Source organism: Salmo salar, chromosome ssa19 (genome assembly GCF_905237065.1).
Source record: "Salmo salar chromosome ssa19, Ssal_v3.1, whole genome shotgun sequence".
In the NCBI taxonomy this organism is placed as follows: Eukaryota; Metazoa; Chordata; class Actinopteri; order Salmoniformes; family Salmonidae; genus Salmo; species Salmo salar.
In genome coordinates, this window is record NC_059460.1 from 20,461,206 (window position 1) to 20,474,991 (window position 13,786).

General features: G+C 41.0%; 1 protein-coding gene across 1 annotated transcript in view; it reads right to left on the reverse strand.

The window, feature by feature from the left end:
• LOC106578564 (cadherin-18) overlaps positions 1-13,786 on the reverse strand; it is a 227,641-nt gene that overhangs the window by 11,345 nt on the left and 202,510 nt on the right. The window contains exon 10 of the mRNA XM_014157549.2: positions 9,702-9,819. Within this exon, the coding sequence (XP_014013024.1) occupies positions 9,702-9,819 (118 nt within the window). The remainder of the gene's footprint in view (positions 1-9,701; positions 9,820-13,786) is intronic.

The following is a 13,786-nucleotide window of genomic DNA, read 5'->3' on the forward strand; positions in this document are numbered from 1 at the left end:
AAAGAAAGATGGAAAAAGGGAAATAAAAGGAGATATTCCAGTGGAGGTTGTGAGAGGCACTGGCTCCTCTCTCTTCACTGTGAAAACACTTCCTCCATACAGACGGCACTGTAGTGTAAAGTAGTAGCTTTGGTAGCTAGTGTTCCTAGACCTCCACCACCTCACACTCTAATCTCTACTCCATCTGAATAATTATAATGATTGACAGTCGGAATGACAACACGTACTTCAAGCTTTATTAACTCAGACTCGCCGTATCACATTATCAGCAAGACAGGAGGGGGCGGAAGAGAGAGAGAGAGAGAGAGAGAGAGAGAGAAAGACAGAGAGTGAGAGCTGTAAGATAAAGAAAATAAAGAGAGAGTGATGTTTGGTATTCACAATCATAACTTGCATTTCTGAAGCCCAGATCCATGATAATATAGACTACATGAGAGCCTCCTGGTGTGCAGGGACAAATAAAAGGGTTCTACGTGGCACCCAAAAAGCTTCCCCCAAAGGGAAAAATGACAGTGTCTATTGGTTCTAATATTTTAACAATCTGTATCATACAGTGGTGTAGGAGGAAATTCAGGCAGCTGGCAAAAGAGAATATGAGATTTTTTTTATTGTTTATTGCAATATATGTGTTTTGCATGTACACTGATGGATTAATTAATCAATTAATTGATCATATGCGACACAAAGATAAAAAACATATCTAAAGTAATCCAATCTGTTAGGTGGATTTATTGCACCTATTACTGAAATGGTTGTTCCAGTTTAGATGCTTTAGGTAGTCTCATTATATCATCCTTTTCACCCTGGTAGTCATTCTGAATGTAGATTTTGGGATTCACTCTGGCTGGATTCCAATGGAAATTAAACATCCTTTTGTCAACATAATGTCACTTGATGCTATTTTTGCTTTAGCTTACGCTGGTCACAAGTGACCAAAACACAGTGAAGGCTTGTCACCAGTGAAAACATAACGATCTGCCAGCATAACCAGCTAGACCAGGCCTGGGTAAAGGCCGGCCCGGGTGCCATATGCGGCCCCAGACCTGATTCAATACAGTTTTGCAAATTAAAAGAAAATATGTGGATTTCCCTCAACTGCAAGATAAAGAATGGTTGGCTGATTTTGCCTTCACTGTGGACATCAATGGCCCTCAAGAATGAACTGAATTCCAAACTACAAGGGAAGGGCCTTTTTGCACATCAGATGTACAGCTTTGTCAAAGCCTTCAATGGAAAATTGATCCTCCTGACCCATCAAGTAGAAGCCAACAATCTCACCCACCTTCCGACACTACTAGTCTGTTCCCTATCAGATGACTAGCGGGAGAAGTATACACCGCTGCTGCGTGCTTTGAACGGTGAGTATTCTTGTCGTTTTGAGGATTTCAAAGTGTTGGAAAATGACATGCTGTTGGTTTTTTCTCTTTTCACCTTCAATGTGGATAACGCTCCCACTGACTTGCAACTTGAGCTTATCAATCTTCAGTCTGATGCAGTGATTGGAGAACTATTCAAAACAATGTCACTGATGAGGTTCTATGCATCTCTCGATGAACAAAACTTTCCAAAGATTAGGAGTTATGCTCAGAAGATGTTTGTACTTTTTGGGTCAACATATGTATGTGAACAGACATTTTCAGTGATGAAATATAACAAGTCAAGGCACAGATCATCTCTTACTGACTCTCACCTCTCAGCAATCCTGTGCATAGCGATGTCAGAAACTATACCTGACTTTACTGCTCTAGTCAATAACCATCAGAGACTTCACTCCTCACACTGATTGAGCAGTTTAAATGTAATGTTGAGCTCTCTCTCTTTCTTGTATTTTTGTACAACCCATTAACAAGAGTTCTGTCCGTGGTGCTGAATGCACAATGTACTTTTCCCTCCTTGTAGTTCATTGAATGTTTAATAATGAAAATACCTACCAAAAGGAAAACATGGATGTGGTCTATTTCTGTGCATTTAAAACAGTAAATTAAGTAGTATATCTGGACGTGATTTACAGTAGATATATCTGTCAACACAGTCATACACATGATGTATAATCCTGTAATATGATTCTGATTCAAAAATATAATCGAATGTGGTCCTTCATGGAAAATAATTGACCAGGCCTAAGCTAGACCATGCTGTTCAGACCAGCTTGACCAGCTAGACCATACTGGTCTGCACCATAACCAGAGAGATCATGCTGGTCAGACCAGCTTGGTTGTCTTACCAGAGGCGACTGTTCTATCCTACCGATACAGTGTATAACCTGCTAGCTGTATGTTATTCATGTCGTCGTTCAGCCACGACTCGTGAAACACAGTCGTGGCTGAACAGTTTTCAATGTCCCTGTAATAAAAACACAGTCGTGGCTGTATTACAGTTTTTAATGTCCCGTTGGTAGGATATACGTGCTTGTAGTTCGTCCACTTATTATCCAGCAATTGTACATTGGCCAATAGTACGCTTGGCGAAGGCAGATTAGCCACTCGTCGCCGGATCCTCACAAGGCACCCCGATCTCCTTCCGCAAAACCTCTTTCTCTTTCTGCTGCAAATGACGGGGATGAGGGCCTGTTCTGTGTCTGGAGTAAATCCCTCTCGTTTGACTCATTAAAGAAAAATGATTAGTCCAGTTCAAGGTGAGTAATCGCTGTTCTGATGTCCAGAAGCTCTTTTCGATCACAAGAAACGGTAGCAGCAACATTATGTGGAAAATAAATTACAAACAATGCAAAACAACTATCAAAATAACACGGTTGGTTAAGAGCCCATTAAACATCAGCCATCCCCACTGGCGTCATTTTGACTAAAGGCAATATTCCCGCGTTAGCGGAGCCGCATTCATGGTGAAAGCTGCAGATGTCAGCTCAATAGGAAATTACCTTTCTTCAGAGATACAGATTGAATAGAGCCCTAAGTATTTCAGTGTCTAGCTGGCTCAGATAATGTTATGCCATGTTACATCACTGGATGTTTTGTAATGCATGTTATAACACGTTTCATCAAATGCATCTGCCTCATGCAAATAGATGATTTTTAATGTAGGCTTTTTGATATCAATGTCTTAGTGTCTTACCCAAGTTAACAAACCAAGCAAAGCAAGCACATTTTGGAGTTAAGAATTATCGTAAACACTGGATTCTTATAGTACTCTTTGGCACAAATACTCCAAAAGCTAAACCAGATAATCGTGTCTCAAATGTTAGATAGAAATAGAGCACCAACGGTAAATTGTTGTATGAATGATACATAAGCTAATTAAAATTCCCAAATATCAGTGGCTTGACAGCGTTGCTTTCTACCAAGCTGGTTAGCTTGGAATAACAAAAGGTCCTCTGTATGAAAGGCCTTCACAAATCTATTGATCTATTGAAATAACTGGGTTGTTTAGACAACATAGCCTTCTAGATAACTAACAGTAAAGAAAAGCAAATGTCACCGCAATGATGTGGCACAGAAAACTCAGATCATAGAGGGATGTAATGTTGAGTAATTGTAAATCACCATTGGGAAAGGCAATGTCTGTTTATCTTTTTTTTATGTAGATAATGTACCAAAATGTGGGATACACTGCACTACTTAACTAGCATTATTTGAGACGAGCTCAGATTCCACAACTCACGATTGCATTGTGTGCATCAGCTGTTGTCTTACATACCTCTTTCCCATAGACATTGTTAATGAAACACTGCAACTAAATTACGCCATGGCTTTTTGATTTGAAATAATGAAATAATAACTACTCATTCTGAGAAGAACAGAGAATAGCACACAATGGAATTCAGGTTTTATAATAGCTTTAGAGATTCAGCAAAGATGGGGTTGCAAGCAGACAGGAGAAATGGGCCTCTGAAGTATCCATAATGCTTTAAGGGCTGTTTTAAAACGCACAAACGGGCAGTCAGCTGAAACCAGAGACGACATAACACCCTTAACAATAGCACCATTCAGCACGTATCACTTAGCCAGTGTGTTTTCTTTAACCTAGCTTTTATGGCTAAAAGTGTAAAAGTGTTTGCAGCAGCAATAACTCAATGATAGGGCATAGGATTTGTCCCAAATGGCACTCTATTCCTTCCCTAAATCGCACTCTATTCCTTATATAGTGCCCAATGGGCCCTGGTCAAAAGTAGTGCACTATAAAGTGAATAGGGTGCCATTTGGGATGCAAACCCAAGATGTTGTGTCTATGAGGACTATTTTGAACATAACAGGGAGAATGGGGGTGGAGAGAGGGATGAGGGAGGAGGTGTTGAGGGAGGGGGGAGGAGGGGTTGTCTGTCTGAGGGTGTGTGTGAGGTATTTTCTTGTATTTCATGACAACAGATGGGAAGTATTCGGCGCTGGCAGACAGACATCCACTCCCAACCTCTGTAGTAGTGCAAGAGCCTGCTGTAAGAGGCAAGAGCTTACTCTACACGGGAGGAAAAAAGGATTCTTAAAAGGGTTCTTCCTCAGCTCTTAAGGTTCCTTGGAGAACTCTTGCCCGATAAAGAACCTTTGAGTTAATTGTGGGTTTCTTGACGTGGCATCTACAGTTATTCTGAAAGGTTCTTGAAATATATGGAAGCTTGCAGATACTATATGTCCCTTTCATAGCACACAGCAAATTAGCCAGTGTTAACTAGTGTATATTTTTGTGTTACTTTTCTTGTGTTGATTCAAGAGTAAAATTAAAACTATAAAGAGTTAAATTAGCACTCAGTGGTGCAACATACTCAGTGGTGCAACATACCCCGTGTTGGTGTTAATAACCAGCAATGAACCAAAACCATGCACATCATGGTCATATTTCCCAGCATGCTCTATTGCAGATAGATTTTTAAAAATTGTTTGTTTCAATATCTGTGTTTTTGCATGTACATTATTGGTTCATTAATATTGTTCTACTCAAATATAAATAACATACATTTTAGAACCCTATTTTTTATAAGAGTGTATTGTATTAGTATAATTTAATCAAATCAAGCCACAATAAGATATAGACACATTTGATAAATCCTGAGAAGGAAATTCTTCAGAGATAGTCTGTGACTTGTGTGTACCTATCTAAAATTGGAAGAAGCATGATGTCAAGTTGGACGGACAATTCAAGGGCAAACCCAGTTGCATGCACACGATTGTGCATAATTTTTTAGTTCACACACAAACACATTTCGACCACTGTTTTCAATTGTGTGCAACTGCAACCTGCAATTTGAAGGATTTCTGCACATGCGCATTCCTTCGAGCATCCCATTGGTTCCTACATGAACACCCCCCTCCCCCACGAGCATCCCATTGGTTCCTACACGAATAAGAATATGTACATATAAATATATGGATGAGCGATGGCCGTGCGGCATAGGCAAGATGCAGTAGATGGTATAGAATACAGTACATACAAATGAGATGAGTAATTTAGGATATGTAGACATCATTAAAGTGGCGTTGTTTAAAGTGATTAGTGACACCTATATTAAATCCATTTGTTAAATGTATTAAAGTGGCCAGAGATTTGAGTCTGTAAGTTGGCAGCAGCCTCTCTATGTTAGTGATGGCTCTTTAACAGTCTGATGGCCTTGAGATAGAAGCTGTTATTCAGTCTCTCGGTCCCAGCTTTGATGCACCTGTACTGACCTCGCCTTCTGGATAATAGCGGGGTGAACAGGCAGTGGCTCGGGTGGTTGTTGTCCTTGATGATCATTTTGGCCTTCCTGTGACATCGGTTGGTGTAGGTGTCCTGGAGGCCAGGTAGTTTGCCCCTGGTGATGCGTTGGGCAGACCGCACTACCATCTGGAGAGCCTTGCAGTTGTGGGTGGAGCAGTTGCCGTACCAGGCGGTGATACAGCCCAACAGGATGCTCTCGATTGTGCATCTGTAAAAGTTTGTGAGTGTTTTAGGTGACAAGCCAAATGTCTTCAGCCTCCTGAGATTGAAGAGGTGCTGTTGCGCCTTCTTCACCACGCTCTCTGTGTGGGTGGAACATTTCAGTTTGTCCGTGATATGTACTTCATGGACCTTAAAACTTTCCAACTTCTCCACTACTGTCCTGTCGATGTGGATGGGGGGATGCTCCCTCTGCTGTTCCCCAAAGTCCACGATCATCTCCTTTGTTTTGTTGACGTTGAGTGAGTGGTTATTTTCCTGACACCACACTCTGAGGGCCCTCACCTCCTCCCTGTAGGCAGTCTTGTCGTTGTTGGTAATCAAGCCTATCACTGTAATGTTGTCTGCAAACTTGATGATTGAGTTGGAGGCGTGCTTGGCCACGCAGTCATGGGTGAACAGGGAGTACAGGAGAGGGCTGAGAACGCAACCTTGTGGGGCCCTAGTGTTGAGGATCAGTAGGATGGAGATGTTGTTTCCTACTCTCACCACCTGGGGGCGGCCCGTTAGAATGTCCAGGACCCGGTTGTACAGGGCGGGGTCAAGACCCAGGGTCTCGAGCTTAATGACGAGTTTGGAGGGTACTATGGTGTTAAATGCAGTGCTGTAGTCAATGAACAGCATTCTTACATAAGTATTCCTCTTGTACAGATGGGATAGGGCAGTGTGCAGTGTGATGGCAATTGCGTGGTCTGTGGACCTATTGGGGCGGTAAACAAATTGGAGTGGGTCTAGGGTATCAGTTAGGGTGGAGAGGATATGATTCTTGACTAGTCTCTCAAAGCACTTCATGATGACAGAAGTGAGTGCTACGGGGTGATAGTCATTTAGTTCAGTTACCTTAGATTTCTTGGGAACAGGAACAATGGTGGCTGTCTTGAAGCATGTGGGCACAGCAGACTGGGATAGGGATTGATTGAATATGTCCGTAAACACACCAGCCAGCTGGTCTGCGCATGCTCTGAGGACACGGCTAGGAATGCAGTCTGGGCTGGCAGCCTTGCGTGTGTTAAGACGTTTAAACGTTTTACTCACGTTGGCCACGGTGAAGGAGAACCCACAGGCTTTGGTGGCGGGCTGTGTCAGTGACACTGTATTGTCCTCAAAACGAGCAAAGTTGTTTAATTTGTCTGGGAGCAACATGTCGTTGGCCGCTACGGTGCTGGTTTTCTTTTTGCAATCCGTGATTGACTGTAGACCCTGCCACATACGTCTCGTGTTTGAGCTGTTGAATTTCGACTCTACTTTGTTTCTATACTGACGCTTTGCTTGTTTGATTGCCTGCCGGAGGGAATAGCTACACTGTTTGTATTCTGTCATGTTTCCAGTCACCTTGCCATGATTAAAAGTGTTGGTTGGCGCTTTCAGTTTTGCGCGAATGCTGCCATCAATCCATGGTTTCTGGTTTGGGAAGGTTTTAATAGTCACCGTGGGTACAACATCTTGCTAATAAACTCACTCACGAGTCAGCGTATACGTCAATGTTATTGTCTGAGGCTACCCAGAACACATTCCAGTCCACGTGATCAAAGAAATCTTGAAGCATGGAATCCGATTGGTCAGACCAGCGCTGGATAGACCTGTGCATGGGTGTTTCCTGTTTTAGTTTCTGTCTATAGGCTGGGAGCAACAAAATTGAGTCATGGTCAGATTTGCCGAGGGGGGGAGGGCTTTGTATGCATCGTGGAAGTTAGAGAAGCAATGGTCCAGAATGCTACCAGCTCGTGTCGCGCCTTCAATATGCTGGTGGAATTTAGGAAGCCTTGTTCTCATTAGCTTTGTTAAAATCCCCAGCTACAATAAATGCAATCTCAGGATATATGGTTTCCAGTTTACATAGAGTCCAGTGAAGTTCTTTCAGGGCCGTCGAGGTTTCTACTTGGGGGTGGATATACACGGCTGTGACTATAATCGAAGAGAACTCTCTTGTTGATAATGCTTTTGGCATTTGATTGTAAGGAATTCTAGGTCAGGTGAACAAAAGGGCTTGAGTTGCTAGTGTTAGCAAACTGGCTATCTTACAAGTTAGGGACACAATGTGCTAGCTATAACTAGTACATGGTGTTGCTCCCACCTGCTGTGTACCAGCCTAGCTAAGCTAGCACACAGAGTCCTTTGCTACCGCCTGATGAACACCTGCCCTCGCTGTCGGGAAACAGTGCACGACAGGCGAGGACGAAGGACACTGTCTAACGGTGTACAGCTAGCTTCTTCTGTGGGGTTTATCGGCAGCTGGCATCCAACTTTATTGTGCATTAAATACACCTACTGTACTGGAGAGCCCTGCCTTCTGCTTGTCCTAGCTTAAAAATTGACCAATAGAAAATAAATAGGGGTTTCTGCAGATGCAGGAATGCCCACATAAAGGAACGCCCTGAATTGCCTTACAAGTTAGGGACACAATGTGCTAGCTATAACTAGTACATGGTGTTGCTCCCGCCTGCTGTGTACCAGCCTAGCTAAGCTAGCACACAGAGTCCTTTGCTACCGCCTGATGAACACCTGCCCTCGCTGTCGGGAAACAGTGCACGACAGGCGAGGACGAAGGACACTGTCTAACGGTGTACAGCTAGCTTCTTCTGTGGGGTTTATCGGCGGCTGGCATCCAACTTTATTGTGCATTAACGACACCTACTGTACTGGAGAGCCCTGCCTTCTGCTTGTCCTAGCTTAAAAATTGACCAATAGAAAATAAATAGGGGTTTCTGCAGATGCAGGAATGCCCACATAAAGGAACGCCCTGAATTGCAGGCCGTAATTGCACCCTTGTCACTTTTTTTTTTACCTCAACACTAAACACTCCAGACGAGTCAGTACTTTTGGTTGTTGACCTAACAACCTCCATGGAAGGTATAGGTTGAGAGGAAGTGAGGAGGGTCTGCAAGTGCCACTTGGATAAACACGGTAAATCCAGTCTCTGGGCTGGGTTTATAAAGGAAAGGTGGACAGAGCCTGATGGTACAGAGCTAAGGTAAGGTCTGCATCCTATATGGCACCCTATTCCCTTTATGGTGAACTACTTTTGACCCAGGCCCATAGGGCTTTGGTTAACAGTAGTGCACTATATAGTAGAATAGGGTGCCATCTGGGACACATTCCTCGTCTCTGGTCTGTATTGGTGGTGTGGACCTTACGGTACTATAAAGGCTCAACAGCCTTATCTCCTATTATCGCATTGATTTTCTTTCGCTTTTTTCCCCTTCCTCTTTCTTCCTCAGGGATCCATCCAGAGATCTGTGAACTCTCATCTCCCAGGGCTACCTACCTATGGGGTCTATCGTCCGCAGAAGAGAGTGTAAAAGCCTCATGATTGCAACACAGAAACCAACCTGTGGGTCTTAGCTAGCAAAGATAAGTAGCCTATCTATCCCCCTGACACTCACCCCTGACTGCCAGTTGCCATGGTAACTATTCACTGCTCACTCGGCCTCTGCCTTAGTACACAATACAATAAGGCAAGTGATAGAGCAGTACCACGAGAGAGGCACGGACTAAAGCAATGAGAGAGAGAGGCACGAACTAAAGCAAGTAATCTGTCTGACAACAACAACGGTCCCAAACATTCTATTCCAACCCCTTTATGCACTCGAAAGTTTTGAGGAAATCACATAATACTATATGAGCCCTCATTGAAATGTTGTTCCCTGAAATGTCAACAGTGCCTAACTGTGATGTGTTTGACAATCAAGATATGTATATTTACAAGTAGCAGGTATCTAAAGATATCTGGTATTGAGTGGTTGAATGTGAAACCTTGGGTGGAGGGTTCGCCAAAGGGCAGAGCTAGAGAAAACTCATAAGAAATGCACACAGACTATATTGAATGCAATAAATACCTTCATTGTCCTTGAGGGTGAAGTTGGGGTTGACAGGGATTCCGCTCAGCAAAGAGAAGGAGAATCGCTGGCCATTTGCAAAGTCATCCTTATCCACTGCAGCGATAGTCTGAATCACCTGTTGTTTATTAGGAAAAAACAACATCAATAGCTAACTAATAATGAGTCATGATCTGTCTTCATATTAAAAACAGTGCAAACCAAAATGTATGCACATTTTATGGTTGGCTGCTTACAAGATGTCTGATCTTAATTTGACCTTTATTGTCACATCAAAAATAATCCTGCAGTAACATGATTTGAACCTTTGTTCCATAATGTTGCCAAAAGTAGGCTACATGAAAAGTGCAATACTGTTAATATAACTGTGTTGGTGTGGGTTTTCAGTGAATTTATGTAAATCACACAGCAGTAAAATGCAGTAAACTTCTCAGTAACAAAAGAGTGATCAAATTAAGATCCTACATCTGTACGTTCATGCTTAGCTAACAAGTGAACATCCAGAAGTCAGTCCTCGATACTCAAAATGATGTGAACCACAGTTTAAAACATTTGCAGCAGATTTATAATTCATAGTTTTGTTTAGTTATTCTGATCACATCCATCAGACATATCAATCTGACCTATGCATCATGCATAATCATCTACTTAACAAATACCCGTACTATGTCTAAAATTACACCTTTTGCATTACATTTGACCAGTCTATAGAGATCTGGTCAAAAGTAGTGTACTATATAGGGTATAGGGTGCCATTTCAGATGCCGCCCCTGTCTTATCAAAACACTTCTCTTTGGCAACCATCTGTTGTCCTCACGTACATTTCTTTATGTGATGGAAGCCGAATTGTTGAGGGCCTATAAATTCTCGAACGTCCTGCTCCAGCCTCCCAGCCAGTGGGAGTTAACATCAAAGGCCTGACAGGTGCTCTCATAAATGACCCTTCTGCACTGTTGTCAGCTTGTTACCCTTAATTGGTAAGAGACTGAGAACCAGCCTAAGGAGAGGCACCCCAGGAGAAGGCTGACCCAACAGACCCTGTCACTGTGGGTAATGTTTTGATGTATACAAATGTTTTGAGGTGCACAAAACTGCTACTGCTTTGACTGCCAACCTATTTAACTGCCGACATGTAAGGCATTCAGAAACTTACATTGGAATTAGAGGACAAGTGCTCCTCAGCTGCTTAAGAGCACTTATTAAAGGACAATCAGCAGTTGCTACATCAATTTTTAGGACTAAAATGAATGAATGATATGTACCCATTGATTCTTGCAGAATGTATAAATACCCCATGAGCTTAGTTCAACTGTCGTACCCCATCAGAATGTTTGTAAGCAAAGTAAACGTAAACAAACACTATATAGCCTCAAAACTATATTTTTGATATCAAGGATGGTCAGTCCTTGCATCCATAGCTCTGTCTATGAATTTGAGTGTAGTTGAGTTGTTCCACGAAAAGAGTGCATTTTGTGTCCCTTTGATATTTTAAGTAGAAATGGAGCACCAATATAGAATTTGTAAAAGCCAAGTATGTATAGAAATGAAAGTGCCCTTTAATATAGACGACATGGAGAATTCAATAAATCGGATTTGTATATGAATAAAGACTAGCTAGTGCCAAAATTCAGCATTTTGAAATGTACATGACTACCTTCTGTGACTTTTAGGAAGATTTAACCCACTTAACCACAAAATGTCTCCAAGTTTTCCCCATTATTGTAAAGTCCAATACTGTAAACATTTTCCTGTGAAATGTGTTTAGTGATTCCTTTACGTCTGTCCATCATTTTAAATGTCCCAAACTGTCATTCTGATTCCCATGCAAAATAGCTTTTTTTATGCAACTGTTTGGTTATTGTATTAGCGTCAATATAGACAAAACGTTGGCTGTATAATTTAGCTAGCTAGCCCAAATTAAGTTGACAGCACTGTTTATCAAGCTAGCCAGTTCATCTTGGAGAATTTCAGTTAAAACTTTACAGGGTGTAGTCAGGGTACTTGTCATGAAATATGTATACTGACTATCAGAGGATTTTGATATAATGCAGCATGACTATCGATGATGTCAAGAAGATTGTATAACTTTTCCGTTTGGCATGTCTCTTGATGTAATGACTGCTTCAGTGTTTTGGACAATTCTTCCCTAGCTAGCCAGTTACTAGCTAACAACAAACACAAATGAAGCAGAAATATATATGTATATTTGCCTTGAATGAATAGAGTAAACATCTAATTATATTTTAGCACCAGTAGACTAGCTATCTAGCTATGTAAACCACACTCTGCGAACACACCTGCTGCGATGTTTGTTACAAGGCAGTACTTATTTAAATTAGGTAGAAGAATAAGACAATACCATTGGTGCATTAACATAAGGCTTTCTGTGATGTCACAAAACTACCTTAATAATCCTGCCTCTATCCCGCCTCCTGAATCCAATTGTTTGACATGGGGGAGAAGACCAGTAACTTTATGATCAAACTTTATCAATGTGAGAAGCAACAATCATTTTTCATACTTTGGCAGTTCTACTTACATTTTTATCCTAATTGTATCCAATGATTTTGACTGTTCAGGACCTTTAAGGTCAACCCTGTTACATGAACTGAACTCTCGTTTTAAAATGGTGAAACTAAATATTAACACTTTATTTGGATAGTCTACAGACTATCAGCAACATTTCAACTAACTATCTACTAACCATAACCCTAGCCCTAACTCTAACCTTAACCCTAGCCGTAACCAATACATATTGAACATCTAGTAGTCAAATCATAGTGTAAAAGCAGGTGAACTGGTTCTACTCCATTGACCATTTTCTGGTGTTTTGTGTTGGAAAACTGAGCGGGTCGAGCATAACACGTCAACCCTGTTTTTTTTAAAGCTTGCATTCAATTGCCCCTCCCTGTTGCACACAACAAGCTTTCATTCTCCGTCACAAGGGGATTTATGGCTGATTTAAGATGTTACGGACAACCCTGTTACTTTATTTGGCACTTAATAGGCAATTACTATAGTATTTTTATTTAACCTCTTAAGATGGGAAAAAAAATTATGAAGTTGAATATCTGCTTTTTATGACAGAATGTTAAAATTAGGTGAAATATACTTAAAAACATTTTGTATAACAAGTTACACTTCTCAAAAGGCACCGAATGGTAAAATGACCCAGTTACATTTCTCCAGCCCCATCCCTCAGATTTTTACAGAAAATTATTTGTTATTGAGTACGGTTACATGCACACAATAATGCGATTATTCTGGATAGATATAATATAATAGTCTGATTAAAACGTTTACATGCTTTGCAAGAAGAACAATTTCCCTAATAATTCTGTTTACATGGACACATCTGAAATCAGGCTACCTGATGGCACTCTGATAAATGTACAAATTTTCAAAATCTAAATAAACGTTCTACCACATCTACCATGTTATTTTTGGGAAGTATATTTGATTCTGAGTTCTGACCTATAAAGTTTGCATGTGAAAGCTATTCCTAAAATGCATACATTCAATTGTTCTGAACTCACTTCACTTGCGTTAACGAGGGAGGCTTGCGCTACTGGCGCTGGCACATACGCAGATCAAATACACAGCTGGAATGCCGATTAAGGTGTTTACATGTCCTAATAATTTGAAAGATTTCTCAAAAAAACAGATGTTTTAATCAGTGTATGTTTACCCCAATTTTGACCTTATGCCAATTAAGATAAACAGAGTACTGTAAGGTGTTTACATGACTCTTGCATAATCTGCCTACTGCCATAATCGGTTTAATATTGAGGTTTTACTGTGCATGTACAGTAAACATACTCATTGTTTCTACTGCTGATTGTGTATTTTTTTTATCCGCTGCTACTTAAATATGGACCACTTAAACTGTGTGAACCACACCTATCCACCTTGACAAGGTTTTGCCAATTAGGCAGTTAATTTTCCGTTAAATCAATTTTTTTTAGATAATAATCTGTGATTTACATAAATTCACAAAAAAATGCACCAACACCGTTGTATTAACAATATTCCACTTATAAACAGCTTTAAAAGCCATGTTTTATATTTTGTTATTCACTGTTCCT